Consider the following 22,523-nt stretch of genomic DNA (forward strand, 5'->3'; position numbering starts at 1 on the left):
CTCGTAACGGCAACGGGATAGAAAAGAGTAAGCTCTGGGCTACAACATGGTATCCAGCTGGTTAAAAGCCCCCCTCCGGAACAGTTTCAAAATTGAGGTTGTTTACGGCTAATTTATTCGCATTGGAAAAATTAAACAGATGTTTGAAAAATTGAAAAAGGTCTCTCGCGTAAAGCGTTCTGCTGTAAAAATGCGCGAAGGGTGTCTCGTAACGGCAACGGGATAGAAAAGAGTAAGCTCTGGGCTACAACATGGTATCCAGCTGGTTAAAAGCCCCCCTCCGGAACAGTTTCAAAATTGAGGTTGTTTACGGCTAATTTATTCGCATTGGAAAAATTAAACAGATGTTTGAAAAATTAAAAAAGGTCTCTCGCGTAAAGCGTTCTGCTGTAAAAATGCGCAAAGGGTGTCTCGTAACGGCAACGGGATAGAAAAGAGTAAGCTCTGGGCTACAACATGGTATCCAGCTGGTTAAAAGCCCCCCTCCGGAACAGTTTCAAAATTGAGGTTGTTTACGGCTAATTTATTCGCATTGGAAAAATTAAACAGATGTTTGAAAAATTGAAAAAGGTCTCTCGCGTAAAGCGTTCTGCTGTAAAAATGCGCAAAGGGTGTGTCGTAACGGCAACGGGATAGAAAAGAGTAAGCTCTGGGCTACAACATGGTATCCAGCTGGTTAAAAGCCCCCCTCCGGAACAGTTTCAAAATTGAGGTTGTTTACGGCTAATTTATTCGCATTGGAAAAATTAAACAGATGTTTGAAAAATTGAAAAAGGTCTCTCGCGTAAAGCGTTCTGCTGTAAAAATGCGCAAAGGGTGTCTCGTAACGGCAACGGGATAGAAAAGAGTAAGCTCTGGGCTACAACATGGTATCCAGCTGGTTAAAAGCCCCCCTCCGGAACAGTTTCAAAATTAAGGGTTTTCACGGCTAATTTTTGTGTGTTTTGACACTGAAAGCTATGATTTCTATGATGACAATAAAATTCGAAAAAATGTCACAATGGACGCACAAGATTTTGCATGGTTCTATTTTATTTTGAGTATTTAGATTCTTTGACGCGTGATCACATTCAAATGCTCTTTATCATTTCATTTTTCCATTTATTTTTTCGTTTTTAATTGTGTTTTTCATTAATATTTCATTTGATATGGTACCTGAAATTTTGTGGTAAAATTTTTGTGTTTAGGGGAAATTATTCTGCCAGAATGACACTGGTGATGCTAGTGTTAAAGAAGGTTACGTGTTAGTTGTGATGAGTATTACTGTATTGGTATGTATTTTTTGTTGTTAATTTCATGGATGTTTAATTGTTTTTGTGTGTTGCAAGAAACTGTTGTTGCGAGCTTGTCTGAAAATATTCGTTTTTTATTGCTATCTGGTTTTTACGTTTTGCTGATTGAATGGGTGTTGAATGTTTTCCAACAAACAAATTCATTTTGTAAAAGTACAAACAGTATTGCAATGGGCTGTAGGTTGCATAAAATATTTTTTCAGATGGTTCAGAACTGTAATATTGGTAGTCTTTGTCATTTAGGTTAAAAGTTTGATTTTTGTTCAACATTATTACTTTGTGCAAATATCTTGTAGTTGTATGACATAAAAAGAGATTATGAAATATGTCGTTGTGTGAAAGTTTGTTTATAAAAAAAGTGTTTTTATGAAGTGCTGCTAAACTGAAACTTTTTGCTGAAAGTTTTTCTGTAACTTACAATAAGAACTGTCCCAATGGAAACACACTGCATTTGACGTTAAATTTTATGTTAGCAGTATATTCGATGTTCTAAAAAAACCTCAAAAGTGTGTGGTACATCACCACTGCAATGTTTAATCACTATAGATTTGTTATTTTAGCCTTTTTTGAAACTTTGATCCGACTGTATAAATAATTTAAATTTCTGTTGTTAAAATACCTGCTCGTTTTACTAATTCAGTCTCATTCTGTAGTGACGTCTGATCTTAAACTTCACCATAAATTATCTAGGGAGTGACATACGTTGAGTTTGTATTGGAAAGTCCATAAAAAAATTCCACATGACTGCGGCCGCTGTGCTTAATATGACAAGCAATATGCGTGATACAGATAACAATCTTGGAAACAGCCTCACCTCCCTTGCTTGGTTGTAAGTACACAATTATGGTTGTTTCTGGTTAAGTGATGATAGATTACACATGACAATTTTGGGTTAGCATTATAAGAAAAATGTAAATTTTTGTATTGTTCAAGCAAATTAAAGGACTGTAGATTTTACACAATTTAAGGAAATTAATTACATGAAAGAAAATATGGATGCACTGTGTTCATTATAAAAAAAAATACCAAAAATGTATGACCAACCAACTCAAACATACATGTTCTTTTGCAGGCCATTTTTTCTTTTTTTCTAGGCATTTTTTTGGTACCATTGAGCAAGGGTATTAGGTATTTGTAGCCCTAGCCACAAAATTAAATTCAAATGCATCAAAAAAGCATTATATTTGACAACTATGTCAGTTGAATGCTATCTTTATTTTTCCAATTCTAGATTTAAATTACTTTCATGCCTTGTATGTTTCCAGGCTTTTACATTTAATGGCACTTTAATATTACCTTGTGTGCCTAGTAAATTATTCAGCAGAGCCAAACACAGGCTGGTCGATAAGTGTTATTGTGCAACCAAGCATAAAAGGTCAATAAGGGAATGTTACCTTTTCAAGTTGCAAAACAAGTATTGGATGTTTAACCTTGTTCTTTTCTAAAAGCCCGACAATCGAATTGATCCCAAGATTTTTCAAAACTTTTCTTTTTAAAGTATATATATAAATTGCCTATTTTGCAATTAAGCTGCATAAAAGTTTATTACCACACAAATATGCATATTTAAATGTTTTAATTTGCTTTTGCAACATATTTTACTTGTTTGTATGCTCAGTCCAAATGTGTTTGTCTTTGGTGTATGATATTATGGTTTGCAATTGCAGGACTGGAGTAAACTCGTCTAAAGAAAAACAAAACAAAGGAGATTCAAAATCAAGTGGTGATGGGGAAACAGGGGATGGACAGGGAAAAGATGGCAAACCACCTTACAGGTAACTGGCATTACATAGAAGTGTAGTTATGATTGACATAAATTTCAGATCAAATATAAATGATTTTGCTTTTTTTAATTTTCCGTGGTAATATTAACCCATTCTTGTTCTCACTTTTTCATTTTAACTGGATGTTTTCCAAAATTCTTTCAAATTTTGGTTTGCTAACTCCACATAAAGTTTAAATGAAACTCTTTCTCTAACTAAGTTGAGCATTTGAAAAAAGTTTAGTATTTGTAATTTTGATGTGCAATTTTCACAATCATGGACTTTCTACGTTTAACCCATCAACCTCTTTCAGCTACGTGAACATCCGAATTAGAGCCAGTATAACAGTTTCTGCTTTTCAGTTATGCCAACCTGATCACCTTGGCCATAAACTCATCAGACAAGAAGAAAATGACTCTGAGTGAAATATACAAGTGGATATGTGAAAATTATCCCTATTATAATGATGCTGGAAATGGATGGAAGGTAGGTGGTTGTTAGAAAGGGCTTCTTTCATAAGCTTTAATTTATAGTTTGTTAAGTACATATGTATGTATGTATATATGTTGCATTTAAGTGTGAATCTGAGTGGTCCTACCCTTACTTGACACTGTTTAAAATATAACTTGATAAATTCTTTTATCATGAGAAAAAAAGATGTTACCAATTCTTATGCAATTTTACATTTTTAGAACTCTATACGGCACAACTTGTCACTAAACAAGTGTTTTATGAAAGTTCCAAGATCAAAGGATGACCCTGGAAAGGTGTGAGAATTTGTTATGTACCTTTGTTTGTACTTTTGCATTACAATTAGGCTTTTAAATCTAAATTTTCAACATTATTATTTGGGGGTTTCAAAGCAAGCTGAATTATAACCTACATACTGCTGCCAAAATTAAACCAATTTTTTTAAAAACAAAAATATAAAAAGTTTTATTTAAGTGTAAGATAGCAAATGTTGTGGTAAGGAGAAGGGATAACAAACAGGACTAGGCAGTACAAGTTGTACGGTTATTGTATCCTTTACTGTTGTACATGGCTTTGTGTTGTATGAATGGCTGTAAGACAATATTAAGAAAGATGCTCCATTAGTACATTCACTGCCTTTTTATTCAAGGTCACACGCTATCTATTTTAACATGCAAAGAACTTGGTTCAATTTTAATTCCATGTTTTCGCCGAATTCTATTAGTTAATGTTGCTAAAAATTATCTTTAATTAATAAGTTGATACCCCTGCAAAATACAACAAGCGATGTTTCATACTTGCACTTAAAGCTTGAGCTATTTTGATGTTATTGTTTGTTAAAGTTTCCATATTTAATTTTTTTAGTAAAAGACTTGAAACGGCCTAAAGCCAATCCTAGTTCCTTTTGTAAAGTTTTTTAGATAAAAAATAATTTGACTGTTTTGATTTTGCATTATGCTTGTATAAAAATAATACCCAAATAGTTGTATGCTTTATGTTATTCAAGTAATTTCAACAGTATAGGCTGTGTTTGATCACAAACAGAAGCCACACATCCGGACTGCCTGTTGAAGGTGTCGAATTGTTTATTTTGTGTGCCCATGTACTTTGTTCAAGAGCTCACTGTAAAATGTGTTTTTTGCTGCTCTCTGTCTACAAGCACTGTAACATTGATTTGGTGATCCTGACCGAACAAAAACAACAACAACACAATGTTGCAATCTTACACAATTTTGAAAACATTTTTTTAAACAACTATATTCTGAAAGGTCACATATCTGAGTAATGCTTTGGTTTTTAAAATAAGTTCATGTTTCTAGGGATCCTATTGGGCTATCGACAACACCCCGTCAGATGAACAACCCAGTGCAAAAAGAAGGAAACTTCCTTATAAGGATGTAAGTGTCTTATGTGTTATTCATATTCCACATATTTTCCTACTTAGACCTGTAGAATTGTATTTGGGATAATTCTCAAGTTGTGGTTAGGATAAATAATTAGTGGTTAGTGTGTTGCTTTGTCATTATGGCTTGTGTTTTGTAATCTTTTATGGATGTCCTGTTTTTTTTCTTTAATGCTATTCCTAGAACAGTGTTTTTTTTCCATTTTTTGTCCGGCGGCTCATTTCAGCAAACAAATGTAACTTGCAACCCCCTCAATTTTTTTTTGCAATCACGTGATTAAACTCACAGGAAATGGGAAGGCAGTAAACTTGTCAATACTTTCATTGTTTTCACACAAATTGGATAACCTGTCACACCCAGTGACAAACCTAGCAAGCAATCCTGCATTCTTAATCTTTAGTGCCAGCTTTGACATATATGTTCCCACATTGGATACCAGCAATGGCTTTCAGCCCAACCTTTTTTACATAGTCATGTTATTAGGCATTTATTTTTTTACTGTAATGTTCTCAATATGATGTTAGGAAAAACAAGGATGAATGAAATGGTTTGAGTTTTTCATGTGGTCTTCTTTTAATAGGCCACGAATGAAAATACCTTTATATAACTTAAGTAAATCCAAGTCTGAGACATACACTTTTTTATTGCTTAGAAATGTTGCTGCTAAATGTTTTCTTTTTTGCTGTAGCCGTTGCAGCCCACTGTATGTAGGCAAAGAACCCCCTTGTGGTAAGTATTCCGGGGTTTTTTAAACACTAAGCTAAGACCAAGTAAATATTTATGGTTATAGTTAAATCAAATTTTCACTCTGCAGAATACATTGAGTTATTTTTCAACCAACATGTTTTCATATTTTTTTAATGTTTGCATGCCCTAGCATGGCAACCCAGAAATAACAAATTTAAAGAAACTTCCGTTTCTAACAATAAATGGCACATTCCAGTAAATGTGGAGTATAGTAACCAGATCTGTACACGGAAGCCCCCATAAAATAGGAGTATTATGAGGTAGCATGACGCAAGTGTTTACCAGTGTGAAATTGGTCTGACAAGTCTGTTTGCCTCGATGACGCCAATTCTTCCCAAGTGAAATTGATCGAGCATGTTTGTGTTTGTCTTCAAACGTTTGTCCATTGTCCATCTTTGAGAAAGGCTGTGACACGTGTTTGATATCAAACAGTGTTTTATTGCTCCTCAGGGTGATTCAAATGCGTACGCAGATTTTGTTGCTGGAGTATGTGCAGTGTTGGGGATTTTTTTGTGTGTTACATTTGCTATTACCTTGAATTTATGTATTGTGGCCATAAACTGGCTACAATGGGATTTTAGGGTAATTTTTAGGCCTTATGCAATTATGTCTTAGTTAAAACCCATTTGTAGATCATGACACACACATTGGTCTATGAAGCTTAAGTGTTGACAAAATTGTCAGACAAATAAAAAAATCCTTGTCATAGTTGATAGTTGGCAATAAATAAGATTCATAATGGTGTTGCCGCTGCAAACATGCAAATAAAAGCTTTGATTTTGTGTTAGTTGTAGCAACATTTATCTGATTTTAGTGAATTTGATTTTTCACTTACCATCCCAGAAAAAAAAAACTTTTTTTAAAAAACTCCTTTTTTATATTTTATAAAAGCTTTAGTCTTACCGTATGTAAAACTCACTTAACTGTTTAATGCCATAAAGTTTTCACAGTTTCGCAGCCTTTTTTAAAAAATATTGCAAACACTGGGTTTGTAATAACGATAGACATTTATTAGTGCTTATTTAGAAACATACCTAAACATGTAAAAAATACATTGTTGTTTCCTCGCACAAAGTTTACCACTAGCAATGATGTAACCAGGCAAATTTAGCCGACTCTTTGTGTTAAATTCCACTCCAGCTTTCCACATTGCGTCATTAACTTGGGCAAACAGATCTTATATGTGTTTGACCAAGTGATGCCTCAATATATGTTTACTGTACCCTCATGCTTGTTTGGCTAGCAAGGATCACTCTACAATCCTGACAAATTTACAATATGTAGCAGTGCCTGATATTTCTTTCTAGAATTGCCCTATTTTGAGGTTGTCAACAAAATTATGCCAAAAAATAGTCTTTGTAGGCTGTATATTTTACATATAATTTTTTATGAAATTTTGGTTTTGCATGTTTGTGTTTGGATGAAATGGCAATTTTTTACATTGTGTTATAATTGAAATGTCAAAACATACTGTAAATTACTCAAACTATTGAAAAATTGTATGAAAATTTCATCAGAAAATTCAGTTACTTTGTACTTCAAATATGTTGCACCACTTTTTGCAATTCCAAAGTCGGTTACAAAACTCATACAGGCTTGTGATGTTGTTAAACCAACATCGCATCGATGCACATGTGGACTTACTGCTAAGAAGTACCTCTTCAAAGGCTTGAGTTTGCTTTCCGTGGCTTTCCCTGCTTAATTAAGAGACCTGATCCTTTTTCATACCTTTGTTGTCAAGTATTTTAACAAGGCTTTCAAGCGTGCCATGCCCTACGTGGTGGTTTGTTAAGGTCCAACCAACTTCTAAAACTCAATGAACCCTATGTGTGAATTGTAGAACAATATGTACTCCTCTAAAGGATTTTTGGTACGTTTAGGCATCTAGCTGAATTTATCAAACTCATCGGACTTGATCATTTGAAATTCTTATTGGTGTAAAATATTCCACTTATTAAAATGGATATTGTTACATATTACATTTTAGCTTTGGGCTCCTATATATAGTTATGTGACTCTGCTAACACATAAAGTATGGGTAGTTTTTTGACCTACTGTGGTATTTTTTTAGGACTTACATGATTGTTGCAGCAATAACGCAGTACATATGCATTGAAGCAACATGTATGTGTGAAATTTGAATATAAATCATATAAAAAGGTTTTTAGGCTTGCCAAAAAAAACAGTAATAAAAATGATTTCCAATTCTTTTCCACTTATTGAAGCACAATACAGATGTCATAGTTTCAGGGTATATTTAGATGTTACCACATTTTTCTCCTTCTATTGTCACAAACATACAACAGCTGTAACTAAACCTCTATTGTGACCGTTTGAGAAAAGATTTGGCTTTCTATTGTCTTCTGTTTCCGACTGCTGGGCAGGGCAAGGACACCTTTTTCACACGCACAATTCAGTTGTGTTTGTGTTGATTTGTTTACTTTCAAATGTGCTGTTAAGGATGTCCGTTTCTGATGTGGTGTCCAACTACATGTTAAGGATTTGTTGTGTTACTAGCGTTTTATACAGTTGTGTTACATGCACAATATTACGATTAACTATGTCCAAATATGTAGTAAATTTTTTTTGGCTATTTTTTTTTTTTTAGACATTTGATGCTTTGGAGCACTTTTTCCCATCTGGAAATTAAAAAAATACGTTTGTTTTTTATTCGTCTTTTTCTTTTCTATGCTGGAAAACAAATGCTTTAAAATGTGATATAGTTTTGTTGACAAATTCCGAACATATTTTATTTTGCCATAGCTATCACACAAGCCACTTACATGTGTTTGTATACATTGGTTTACAAACAGCCTATTGCTCTCTTATCTCACATTATCATGTTTGTATTCCCCCCTTGCTCATGTGAAGTAGGTTTTTCACCTGTATGGAAATTGGAACCCATTATGCAGATCCATTAACAGTTTAATCTGGTTTAGCATAATTTAAATATGTAGCTTTTCCTAAATAATTGAAAAGAATATTTAGACATATTAACAATACTGGTTTTCCATAAGAATGAGAAAGTTATGTCATCTTTGCTACATAAAATAATGTTCTATTTGATGAAAAAATCAGAGTGCTTATTTTTGAAATAATGCATTCTTGTTTTCAAATATACAACAGTCTAATTTAAATGATAGATTTTGGTAAATTTTTTGTCTTGGTTTTCTTTTTAGTGCTTTTACTACCAAGGAGAAAGCATTCCAAGAATTGCAGTCTATGACAATGGATATCATGTAAGTACTCACATTCTTGATTTAGCAGGTAATATTTTAAAAAATTAGTTATCGTTTCTTTTGTTATCACACAAATAACTGAGCATATGTTAGTATGTAAAGCCAATGTTCAAAAGGATGTTGAACACGAAATAAAACAAAAAGCAGGGGTGTGTGGAAATCACTGGCGTAGAGTACGGGGGTGCGGGGGTGCCGCGCACCCCCGGCCTTGACCTTTGTATAACGTCAAAATCGCATCCTTGTTCAAGTTACGTCGGTTTTAGAACTTGTTTCCTGCTAAACAAATGCGCCCGCACTCATGTAATTGATCGAACAGACGTCGGTCGAAACGTAACAATTGTAATTGTTTCGCAATAAACGGGCATTTTAATGCAACATAAACATGACATAGAAGTTAACGTTTTAGTATTATTTGTCGCAATAACTTTCTGCAATAAAAAATAACTGGGAAAATAGTCAATGAATTGATTCCTAAGCGTGTTTAATGTCCGTTTGCAAAGCACTGCAACGGTCTAAACTTGATCCAAGGTGGCCTAAGTTTAGGCGTCAGCAATACATAGTCGGCTATATTTAAAACGTGAATTGCTTTTACTTTTATTTTCCGCGTAACTAAATCGTTGTTAAAATTGCTGATTCAGCAAATCGCCCTTTCGTTCCATCAGACGTTATCAGACGCACAGCAAACGTTCCAATCGAACACAAACAAATAGTGTCAAGTGACTATTTGCAAATTAATTTTATGGAAACTACAGGCTAAAGTAAGTAAAAGGTGGTATTTGGTCCTATACGGGTACAAATACTGCACATGGCATATAGGCATCGGCGTCAATTATCAAAAGTCGCACCCCCGGTATTTTTTAAAACTCTACCCCTATGGTGGAAATAATATTGGTATGATATTAAAATGTAAGCTGCCCTTGATTATAAGCCGCACCAACGGTAGAGTAAAAAGCTTTTGCAGTGTAAACTTGAATAAATATAGTACCATATTTTACATTTATGCCTAATAAAAATCAGTTTCCACAGCTATATGTTTTTCAATCTAGTTTTAAAATAATTTCCGACTATTTTTGTAGCTGCTGGTATTTTAAATACTAATTTTACTATTTTTATCAGGCCTCTCCACAAGGGAACAGTCCAATGCCACCAACGCCATGCCATGCGTCAACACCTCTTAACCAATCACAGATGTCCCATGTAAGTAATAAATTTGCCATATAGAACTGCACCTGTATTGGTTTATTTTTGTCAGTGAAATCGAGTATTTCTGTTGGCCCATAACATTTCAAAAATGGTTTAGGATTATATATAAATAATAATTTGTGCACGCTATGTTGAAAACAGAAGCAACCAGCGTGAGCACGCACGCTTATTTTTAACACAGGTGCATTGGTGCAGAACATTTAACTTGTGTTGTACCATCCTACGCAAAACTATTTTTGGTGTTGAGCGTATGTGGGGTCTGTCTATTTTAAGGATATATTGTAGAAAATGTGTGGTTTTTCAGTGAGTCAGCATTTAAAATATGTTCACATGTAATATTTATAAACATTATATATGTCTTTTAATACACTTTTTACCCAATTTGAATAGCAATTTCATATTACATGTTTCAAAAATGTTGACAATTTGTTATATTGTCACTAGTATCACTTACCAAAAATATTTATAAACTCAAGGTAAACAAATTATAGTACAATGATTTATAAATGAGTGTGCCCTGATCGCTGGTCTGCATAAATGCTTCAGGGCTGATCCCAGTGTGTGTGTATGTTCCCCTTAGTTTCTCACGGTAAACAGTTTCATTTTATGTCATTTAGAATTCAAGCTGTGGTGATCAGAGCTTTTCCGGCAGTAGTAGAGGTTTGGAGGGAATGGAAGATTTGAAGGATCTAAGCTGCTCGTTTCAGAAAATATACCGAACTGTATTTGAACCTCATGTTAGTGAAGGTGGGAGTCCTATAACACAATTAAAAAATTAAACATTGTTAGTTACACTGTTCACGGGTTTGAGTAATCTGAGCAAAAAAATCAGAGACAGTATTCGTGCATAAAACATCACTATGTTTCGATTAGTGCTATTGTCATCAAGGTTATCTGAATTAAAAGCATTATCACTTCGCAACTATTGATTAAGCTGGTTTTAGTTAAAAAAGAATACATATGAAGCTTCTTAAGCATGATTTTGTTGTTAAAAAATAATGTTAGTGAAAGTGATTAACACCGCATGTTACAATGTCACACAACAGCTAACAGAAAACATTTTTCCGTTTTTTCAAAGCTTTTTTTTTAAATCTGGTTTAAGTGTTTGAAAAAATGAGTGTAAGCTTAAGTTTTTGTTGTCAAAAAAATGTAAACATAGATTCTTTGTTATAATCATATTTTTAAGTCACCATATGCCAGTTTTCATTCTTCACATGCCTACAAACCACATTACATCACTGTATATTTACTGCTATGTATACAAACTGTGGTATTCACCTAATAATATCTCAGCGTAGCCTGTCTTTTATGAGAAAATCTGATATATATTGAATGTCACCGAGTCGGCTTAAAATTCAATTTTACCTTTTCCCTACTTTGTATTTGTTTAAGATGACCCCATAAAACAGGTTTGCGCTTCCTGAAGTTTGTTCATGCTTCGAATCTTTAACGTCCATCAATTAAAATGATCAAATTGCTTTACTGCTTGTTGACATACAACCTAATAAACAATGTTTAATAGAGGATTTAAATGGAAGCACCTTAAAACATCTGCATAAAACACCAGTTAATCCGTTTGGACCGAAAAATGTTTTTGGATTAGGAGAAGTTTTGGATTAACAGATGTCGATTAGTTAATACCTTACCATATTACAAATCAATTGTACCTCAAGTTTTGTCCGAAATAGGCAAAAATCAAAATTAACCGAATCCGGTTTAACTGAGTTTTACTGTATTTCATATCTGTTTTAGGTGGCAACTCAATGAGTGGACGGAGTATGATGAACAATTCAAGAGGAAGTTCATGTGCTTTCTCCACCTCATCATTGACAGCTGGCTCAGCTGACAGCTTTTCAAAGTATGTAGGATAACAATTGATAAGTTCTATTTTAGTAAATGTTGCACCAGACAGTGTTTTTTACTACTTAAGAAATAGATGATGTCCCAAAAGACTTGGGTTTGAATCCCACCACAAGGTTGATTTTTCTAGCCTACACCTTTTTTTTTTCTAGCCTACACCCCCTTTTGGTGAATTCTTGGTGTCTGTCTGCATCGGTATAACGCCTTTAATAGGCCTGGCGTTCTATGATTTTTTACTACTTTTCACGTTTCGTTATTTGAGATTTTTTAAAAAGCTTATTGAATTTTCCGTTTTTGGAATTTTCCGTTTTTGGAATTTTCTGTTTTTTTCCTGTTTTTGTATATGTTTTATGCGGGTTATTTGAGTGTTAGCTTTTTTAGGTTTAAAACTAAATACAAAACTCATGACACTAAATATCATTCTTATCCTTATGCAGCTCCACGTCATACAACTACAATATGAACCAGGGGGGCGTTCAACACCTTGCACCCCCCCAACACAATTACCTTCACTTGTCCGACAACAACCCCAGTCCATTACGTCACGTCCGGTCAGACCGCAACATTGGGGGAGCCCCTGGTCTAGGAAGATCAGCGACACTTAACCAAATCAACAAAGCATCTGCCAGTGCTTCAGGTAAGAAAATAATTTGTTAAATTTACATTTGTGACACCTGTACATTTCGGTTGGAAATTTACCGAAATTACCTCTGTATGTGCCTGATCTTAAGTGAGTAAGTTATTTGCACACAAAATATTCCATAAAAAATTGAAAATTGGAAGCCGAAAAATGTGCGGGATGGCGATAAACTACCTATTTTCACCATATCAGCTACCCCTTATTAAGGTTGTACATACTTTCACTTTAACGTCAATTCGAGAAAAATTGAATGTGTCCATTATCCTTGATTAAATTGAGGTACAAGACACTGATTAAAAGGCCAATTGTCATTGTAGTAGCACAAAACGTTAAATATCTTTCAAATTGGCGAATAATACATTCGAAAAAAATGTATTAGTGTGACAATACTTGCCATGGTATGACGCAGTGGTTCCCTGCCTTTTTTAATGAATTCCTCCCTTAACAATTGAAAACATTTTTATTTCACCCTAATTAATACATAGTAGATGCTAAACCATACAAAGATCATTTAAGATTGGGTCTTTTATCAACTTTACAGGTGATTTTCCCAGAGCTTAAGTGTATGTCAAGTAAATTCCTCCTCTTAAGTTTTAAAATTTCTCACTTGGAAATCCACCCCGGTTGGGAACCGCTGGTTTAATAATTTCGGGTCGTACACGTGTTCGCAAGTGTTAAATATTTTCTAGTACCTTGATTTAAAAAAAGTAACATTTTCAACTCAAATCTGGCCCATCGCCAAACTCAGGGAATTCATACATTCTGTGTTGACCGTCTCATAAAATCTCATCCAAAACCCGTTTGTGTGTTTTGTCTGTCAGTTTACGAGCTGAATCCGACAAAGAATGTCCATCAAATTTGTAAGTGTTACCCGGGAGTCATAAGGTCAAGAGGCCCGGTAGTTTCCGTGGTCGAAATCGCACATTTAGAGATTTATTGCTTTCCGGTTTTCCGCTAACTGACATGACCTTCTCCTTACTTTTCGCAAGCAACCTCCTGTTCTATGTGTTTGCTGATCAAAATTAAGTAAAAAATGCAGTTTTACTACAGTTTGAGGCCAAACAACACTGATTTAAGTAGTCTGTTTCAAGGCCGCAGTAATTATGGGATAACTTTTTTTCTCCTAATGTAGCGGTATTAGTCCGTATTGTCTGCAATTCCATCTAATACCGAATCATACACGTGTATTTGGCAGGTAGATTAGTTTCTAAGTGTGTTTTGGTGGTATTATAGGTTTGCTATAACCAGTGGTGGAATTCAGCCGGTTCGCACCGGTTCTATAGAACCGCCACACGATTTTTTTGAGATCAGCGAACCGGTTAGCATTACTGCTTTCCGTCAATGGACTTTTTGTAACTGAACCGACTGAAACATATGACTTTTGTGATAGAACCGGCTGACAAAACAATTAAATCCTACCACTGGCTATGACTAAATTAAACGACGCCAAAAGGCTAAATTTACTCATTGCTTTCTATTTGCCATGGTTCCATTACGTAACAATACCATTAAGAAGTATAAGAGTAAAAAGAAGACGAACTGACTGTTGACCTTTTATCTTTTCAAACTTAATTCATAAAAAACGCTATCTGACATTACACACAAGAGCTCCACATGCTTTATCACTTGTATGTTACGTCACAAGTGAGTCTATTGTTACGTGGATCGCGTGAGGGTTTGGCGAGGGAGGAGTTTGTGCTACCTTGGTCCCTTTTACAAAACCACTGTGTCAACATAAGGCAAAGCCGTGCTTTTGATAAGCTTGTGGTAGATCCGCTTGCTAGACCAGGCGTGTGCGAATAAAGGACTTTTTTCTGGAGTAGACCATTTCTACTAAGTACAATGTAAGGAAGGGTTGGGTTTGGTTATACGCAGGGTTCCCATACCGTCCTCATTTCTAAGATTTGTCCTTATTTTAAAAGGCAATGTCATGGAAAAAAATATTCTCCTTCTCTCTAAGAAATGTCCTCGTTGACTTGAGTCCTTATTTTGTTTTATTTTCAACAATTACAAGTCAAATCCTTGCTACAAGTAAAAGTAAACCTAGACCTGTCGTGAGATACACAAAGTATTTTCTGCAAACAAGGAGTTGCTGGACATGTGATATGTCATGGCTTGTATAAATGCAAAGACTTGTTGCAAAGTGTGTTTCGTTTCGTATAAAAATTTAAAATTTCGGTTGTCCTTACTTTGGGGTGTATGTCGATGGCAACCCTGCTTATAAGCCTAAACCAAGCTCCAATTAAATAGAAATACAATCAATTTATGCGGAGAACAACAAGTATAGTTGCTAAATTTTAGCATGTCGTTAGAACGGAAAACCGTTTTATACAAATTCCAATTACTATGTTTTGATTTACGATCCATTTTGAGAAGGGTAAACCAGTTATTTTTGCGAAAACGCTCGATAGGCTGTGTTTGCCATCGCAATCCGCTGTATTTACATTGTATTAAGCCCGTTCAGTGTTAATGGCTTACCAAAACACACTTCGACCATTCGTGACGATAGATTTTCGATTTTATTCGGAAAAACAACTGATCATTTTGTAATTCAGGTCTCGGCTTCGAGTTCGGCAACAACGTGGAGGTTTTACGCCAGAGTTGCAGAATGGCTCAAAATCACAACTGGTCCGGCGTGGACTTCACACAGTTTCAAGGTATAATTTGTCACGTTTTCGTGTTGAAGCCATCTGTACTTTTTGTGGACTTTCATTAGGCCTGTCAAACAGGTTTCGGTCTAAAACAGGCTTAAAAAACGGGTTCGAGCCGGTTCGGTCTCGAATATGGGGCTACTATGACCCTCCGCCAGTAGACCCAACAAACTGGATTGCCGTGGCCTGAATGTTTCACCTCCAACTGCTCTGATGAAGCTCTTTAGGTCGGCTAGAGTTGTTTTCCGTTTTTCAAATTCACTTTTTATGGCTTTTATTTGCAAGAAAATGAAACGTTCATAGTTCAAGGTCAGAAGGGCGCAGGGAAATTAAAACGCCGACCTGTCGAGTTTTTGACGTCATTGCGAGACTAATAACCGTAGTATGACGTCACCCTGACGCGCACGCTCGCGGCAAGGGTTGGCAAACTGACGCTTAGTTTGGAAGAAAGGATTAAAATTCACAACTCTTGTGCAGTAAATGTCTCTTATTTACGATATGCACACATTGTGCTCAACGAAGCACGTAGATTTTGTGGGATTTGGGGTTTTGCCTTTTGTTGACAGACTAATAGAAATGTTGAATTTCGAATTCTTTCGCTTTTGTGGCTGAAAGTTTGCGCATCAATGGTGTTTGCACTGAAGAAAGTTTGTCGCACCACACTGTCGCGTTCTGATCCCGTCTTGTGGTTTGTCGCTAACATGCCTGTTTTGGATTCGCACTGAAACCGAAAGGTCACTGCAGTTGAACTGCTTGAACGCCATTCAATTTTTCTGAATTTAATCGACTGTGAATTAAAGCTAACATAACAACACATCATCTGGTATTCAAGCATAATAGGTGACTTTGTGTCCAATTTTGTTGAGAATTTGATTTCTACTTTTATTCTTTATGATGCAAAGTCCCCCTTCTATTACACTGAGAAGTACAAAGCTTTGGGGTGCTTTCAATGCTTTTGTCAAATATAACAAACCAGCTGACTTTCAATCATTGTAGGTGTTCATTTCTGTTGGATATTAGGTTTTTTTTTATTATGCAAACCCCATTATAATGAAAAGTACAATGCTTGGAACGCATGTATTCCTTTCGTTTTCGTGCTGGTGCAACTGTTACAGACAAATTATATTTTTTAAGAGCTATTCTACACACTTATAATGTTACACTACTCACTGCAAACAAGTTGGAACTTCTGTTTTTAATTGTCAGAGTCATTGATTTTAGAAGCAGTCGCTAAAAATAAGACGTAACGCCAAAGCGGGATTCGAACCCGCACCCTGCGAGTTTACCGCAGTTGCGCCATACAGAAACTCATGTTTATGAGTATAAATTCTCGTCAACAAATATATTTCATTGTCGTGCGAAGAGGTTAGGACTTGAATCTCCTTGACATTTGCGCCTGTCGTCCCATTGGGGCACAATAATTCAATATTTGTTCTCTCAAATATGCGTTATCATTGGGAAAAGCTGTCACACTTTCGTCTGCAGCTGGTTCGGTCGAAGTCCGCTACAGCGTGCGTGCAGCGTATAACGTGTTTGGCCCATGATCATATGCCTTTACTCTAGAGCAGTGGTTCTTGACCTTTTTGGGGGTGCGGACCACTAATCATGTCAGTTGACAATTAACCCCTTTGAAAAGCTTAATATTTTCGGAAAAAAATCCATTTACCACTGACCCCCTCAACTACCTCGTAGACCCATTTGCCGTCCAAAACCCTAGGTTGGGAACCACTGTTTTATAGCTTTTTAATTACAACTAAAACACTTTACTTTGGCATAGAATCGCTGCCATTGGTGCAAACTAGTCACTAAGAAACAACGGTTCTCAACTTTTTGTGTAACTCTCGCGACCTTTAACAGTTAAGAGTTTTGAATGAGTCGAGGAAACCACAGTCGTATTTTTAGCAGATCGATTTTGAGGATATTAATTTTTGGGGCACCATAGGCTTTCATAAACATTACTGTGAAATGTTAATTTCGTAAAAGGTGAACTACCTACATATTGTCAACTTTGATATCTGAGAGTTTGTTTGTTACTAGGAACACACCAAGCGTTTGTGGGATTCAATGACAATTAAGAGTAAACTCATATGTCTATCGCAGTGTTCAATTGTGCAAAGGTTCTTACCAAATCAGGCCGGCCTTTCATGCCTCACCATGCGATAAAGCGTCTGCTAAAATGTCGTATTGCAGAAGGCCTGATCTGCCATTACACACTTTTATTTTAGGATTTTTCTACAATGATACGGCGCAATCGACAGACGGTTATTATAATATATAAGAAAACCCGTGGCATAATTCAAAAAGTTATTGAGGAACACACACTTGTTTTGTCAGACAGTTTCGGTCGCGCTTGACTGGTGCCGTCTGTCGCTGTTAACAGTCTCTTTTCTGACACCTAGTGTTAAAATTTGGGTGTAATATGTATTTCATACAACTTTTTTTACAGAACACGGTAACGTGTGCATTATATGCTTGAGCTTGTAAAATAGGTAGAACGCTTTCCTCGCGTAGGTTTATGTCGTGGGTTCGAATCCCACCGCAGCAGGCCAGTTTTTTGAGACAATACCTTGCCTTGTTTACATGCTTAGATTCAGACACTCCCTGCAGATTTACGTTCCAAAGTTGTTTGAAATATACAGAACAAACAATTTTAAATTCTTTAGTATTTTGTTTTTGCAGACCTGACGTTCTTCGATTTATATTATATACCGTGATTGGTAGTTTTGAAATACTTAGAAACCATGGTCGCCGGCAGAAAATTTTGCAAGAGGGGGCAAATTTTGGCTGATGGGCAAGTGCCCCTACGTGGCGGCGCCCATGTTAGAAACCCATTTTACATTCTTCAATATTTGTTATTGCAGACCTCACGTACTTTAATTTATTTTATATACCAATGTTGTTAGTTTTTAAATATTTAGAAACAAACTTTAGATTCTTCATTATTTTGTTATTGCAGATTTAACATTCTCTAATTTACTTAGTTGTTTGGTACAATTAACATAGTTGTTAAGTTTGTAGAGTTCTTCTACATTTGCCAGAAGAGCTCTACAAACTTGATATTATGCCTGGCAACAATAGCTTATATAAACATAGTTGTTAGTTTTATACCATGTGGAAACAAATTTTAGATTCCTCATTATTTTGTTATTGCAGACCTGATCGAGAACATGCAGCAAGCGGATCAGAAAAACTGGGAAATCGACCAACAGTCAATGGACAACCTGTGCTGCAGCCTTAATACATTCTTCCGACGGACGGGGGTGATGCCTGACCAATCACATTCCGCCTCGGCTGGACACGCCCACATATCTCAGCAGCAGCAACATATGCCGCACGGTGAGTGGCTCAAATACTACGTGACGTGCTTGTGGATTGTGCTGTGTGGTGTGAAGGTGTCGAATTGCAGCTTGTTACGTGATGGTGCGGGAAACGAACGTTTTCTAAGCTTGTTTGAAAAGTTCTAAATTGTTAGGCAACATAGACTAGTAATGCACCTAAGTTTCGGTTTTGCCTTTTTGCCGGCTTGTTCTTAAAGAAGTTGGGGCCGAAACCGAACTTTTGCAACGTATCAAACTATTGCCTAAACTCTCATAAATTTCTAGCAAATTTCAAGCATCATCTTAAATTACCTGATTGTTCCCGAGCCTTTAGAGGCGGGTTCATCAATAACATAGAACGGTTTTGGTTAGTTTACGCGTCTATGCGCCAGCACAAAGCATAAGGCCAGTGTGTTATCAAACAAATTTGCGCTCAGGAAAAAATGTAACCTACTGTCAAGCTTTTTCTGAAGAAATTTCCAGAAAACACGTTTCCAGAACAGCCCAACGTTTTGAACTGGTCTAATATACGATTCAAATTTTGATTGTAGTGTCCCAGCGACATTATGGGGTCAGTCACCCTACTTTGGCCCCATCATCCGGTAGGGGTGTTACCTCTTACCCCAGCCACGGGCCGAATTCGGGTCAGTAATTGGGTAAAAATCGGCATTTAATCTCATGTTATTTTCCATCACTGCTTTGTACATTTAACACTGTACTTTTAAATTAGCATTTCAGCAGATCATGCTTTTTAACCCATTAACCCAATAAAATTGTGTGGCATTCAGCTCTAGAAATCGTTTTAGTATAGCAATGCCCTTTTTTGGCAGGCTCAACTATATTCAGGTTGAGAACATACTGTTAACAGCTGACCTACACATTTTAGATTCAAAGTTAGGTTCATGTATATTCGTGGCCAAAACGTATTTTTTAAAAAAACATGTGAAATTAAAAACATCTTAAAATGTGTTAAATTTGGACTGCTAAATCTTACTTTTGCCATTTGCTACCACAGCTTATGACTCAGCTTTTAAAATTTTGCAGGTCATCCTTCGAATCACCATAGCAACGCGATGACTTCTCCCATCAATTTGAGGCAGAGCAACGTCGCTCCACCACCAAAGTAAGTGCAGTTGCGCTATAAAATATTTTATTATTGTCCCTACTAGTAGTAAGGATACACATTTTCCGTTTATGTGTTCTGTTTTGACGTAATGTTGCTGTGTAATGCGGTTTAGCTACAATGCGTTCAACCTATTTTCGCCTCTTTTTTTGCTTTATCTGTTACGCTGCGCAGGTATTTCTTGTTTGGCGTTTGTTTGGTGTTTGTTTTCCTGATTGAAATGTTTTTGTGCTGCTGTTTTTTATCTTAAAACAATAATATCTCAATTCTCAACTCAAAAACGGCAGTGTCACCTTGTTTAATTACCTTATTCAAATAGAAACATAAACAGACCATTAATAAACATAACTGCAGAACACACACACAATAGTTTACATATACCAACTACAACTGAACAGTCAGAGTGCAAGGTCATGCAATGTGCCCCTTGATACATGGCAAAATCAGTCATGCATCAAACTCAGTCAGGCATGAATAAAAGAACAACTATTAAATTCAGCTGGGTATACAAATTTAAAGTTAAAAGGCAGAACGCTAATCTTCACTATTTTACTAACAAAAACACGTATCTGTGTATACGTGTTTAAGGATTTAAAATTTTATGGACACTTGCAGTTAATATAACGTAACTCAAACGCAATATCTTCTTTAGGTACAACGCTACAGATTCGCAACAAGACGATATTGACGACAATTTTGACTGGGACTCGATATGCTAGTCACCTTATTTGTTTCGCTCGTTGCAAATTTTTGTGATGTTTGTGTGTGTTGCCTTTTTTTCCATTGACCAAACGTCTACTGGCGTTGCGAAGGATTTGCATGTCTTTGTCCAAGGTTCTGAAACATGGAAAAGCCGTTTCATTTGTAAACCTTTCGAGTAATACAAAAGTTAACATTCTACATCTGTGCATTCACTGTTGAAACATAACATACAAAGTTTTTCATATCGGTCCAAATGTAACATTCCTAAATGCAAAACAGTTTTGATAATATTTTTTTTATTTTCACTGTTTTCTCAACATTCCGCTTCGTTCCGTTTTTTAGTATTTTCCTTTTTTTACGCGTCGCTTTTTCTTTAACTCTTTGCCAGGTGCTCCGTGGTTAGTCAACTGTGACGGGTCCAAGGGTGTCTGTTCGTGCTGTTTCAACCGTAGTTCCGCTTTTCGGTGCGTTTTCCCGTTTTTCCGCGATCACTGCGACCTGATCTTGTAAATACGCATCGCCAGCTTATGTTCCTGTCTTTCCTCTTTTTCGCCGTTGGTTCCACACATATCACCCATGCGCTTCAGCAAGTTGCTAAAATTTTAAAAATCATCAAGGTAAACTTAAACGAAATGTTTTTTCGATATTGGTTGACTAAAGTCGTTTTTTGTGGTGTATACGAAGTATCACATCGGGATTTCGTAAAGGTCTAAACACCATGTTTCGTCATATGAATGACGTGTTTTTGACGTAGGTGCGGTTTAACTTTGAGCCAAATTTTGTAGAAACACATCTACCGAAACCCAATCCATTAAACTGCCAAAAAAGTATTTGCACGTTAATAATACGATCGAACCCTTATTGTGGCCCTTCAATAAACATTACAATTTTATCTTTTTAAATTAAATTTGTTTGTTCGCTTGTTTTGTTTTCTTTCAGCCCGAGTGTGCCTTATTGTCCGTTGTAAAATGCATTTCTTTCGCCTTTCTTTAGATTACTATATTTTTCTACTTTGCTCTTCGCTTCGACTTCGTTATTGTGACGTAACATTTACGGTGTCTTGATTCGCAACTTCGCTTAAACGTTCTGGCCAATAGCTTATAGTTACCATGTTGTCTAACCCAGTGCTCTTCAACCTTTTTTGGTTTGGTGAACCCTTAAAGTTGTTGTGACGAACTCATGTACCCTGTTTACTTGAAAGGTAAACTGAGGTAAAATGCGATATGAAAAATCATTACGCATATCATCATGTCAATTTATATATTATGCCTAAAAACAAAATATAATTAGACATCAACATTTTAAAAAATGTACAGAGGTTCATTTATAACTCAGTTGAAACTTTTTTCTAATATTCTGAAGGTCAAATATTAATGGTTCATTAAAAGTTTGTGATGCACCCTTGTATACCTTTTCGTACTGGTGCACCCCATGCATATTTGCACACCGGTTGAACATCAATGGACTAACCAGCACCGGTTTGTTACGTCAGACAAGCGTCATTGTTGTGGTCAATGTCACTTCGATTGCCAGAGGTGACGTCACGAACGATTTTGAAACGTCACTCGCAGTATTAATGTCGCTTTTAGCATTTGAAAAAGTTTTAATCTTTTGCCGATTCGGTATGACGTCATTGATCGACCACTAGCCATAGAAATCATTGGCGTTTTGTGACGCAATAGTAGTGTGAGTTGTTCGTGTTGTTATCTTGAACGGTGTACATAATTATTTCACGGAAATACAGATTAAACCGATGTGGTTTTGTAAAGAGTGCCGTGTCTTGCAATTGGATATTTTGATTTCAAAAAAATCGCTATTCCGGCGAAAAACCACCCAAAACAGGATTTTTCTTCAATTTTTTGGCTTCCGAAAACTGAAAAAAGGGAAAGGCTACAGCCTTAGGGAATTTTCAAAAATCGGTTCAAAATTTTGTCTCTCCGATTCCGGCTTAAACCGGTATGGAGGTTCGGTAGGGGGCAGAAACCGGTCTAAACCAGTTTGGAACTGGAATATTCCGGCGAAAAGCCACCCAAAACCGGATTTCTCTTCAATTTTTTGGCTTCCGAAAACTGAAAAAAAAAAGGGAAAGGCTACAGCCTTAGGGAATTTTCA

General features: G+C 36.0%; 1 protein-coding gene across 1 annotated transcript; it reads left to right on the forward strand.

The window, feature by feature from the left end:
• The first annotated feature begins 1,154 nt into the window (after positions 1–1,154).
• On the forward strand, positions 1,155–22,181 carry LOC145229794 (forkhead box protein J3-like). Its single transcript, XM_080095120.1, has 14 exons — positions 1,155–2,121; positions 2,960–3,067; positions 3,418–3,541; positions 3,748–3,822; positions 4,846–4,923; positions 8,856–8,915; positions 10,032–10,112; positions 10,736–10,865; positions 11,871–11,976; positions 12,416–12,615; positions 15,174–15,275; positions 18,423–18,605; positions 19,631–19,709; positions 20,362–22,181. The coding sequence occupies exons 1-14, from the start codon at positions 2,033–2,035 to the stop codon at positions 20,426–20,428; spliced, it is 1,482 nt and encodes a 493-aa protein (XP_079951246.1). The 5' UTR covers positions 1,155–2,032; the 3' UTR covers positions 20,429–22,181.
• Positions 22,182–22,523: the final 342 nt, after the last annotated feature.

The sequence above is a fragment of the Phallusia mammillata genome, chromosome 5, assembly GCF_965637545.1.
Source record: "Phallusia mammillata chromosome 5, kaPhaMamm4.hap1.1, whole genome shotgun sequence".
Lineage (NCBI taxonomy): Eukaryota > Metazoa > Chordata > Ascidiacea > Phlebobranchia > Ascidiidae > Phallusia > Phallusia mammillata.

Coding starts and splice junctions, on each gene's coding strand:
- LOC145229794 (XM_080095120.1), top strand. CDS start 2,033: ATGACTGCGGCCGCTGTGCTTAATATGACAAGCAATATGCGTGATACA. Junction 2,122..2,959: donor CTCACCTCCCTTGCTTGGTT/GTAAGTACACAA, acceptor TTGCAATTGCAG/GACTGGAGTAAACTCGTCTA. Junction 3,068..3,417: donor GATGGCAAACCACCTTACAG/GTAACTGGCATT, acceptor TCTGCTTTTCAG/TTATGCCAACCTGATCACCT.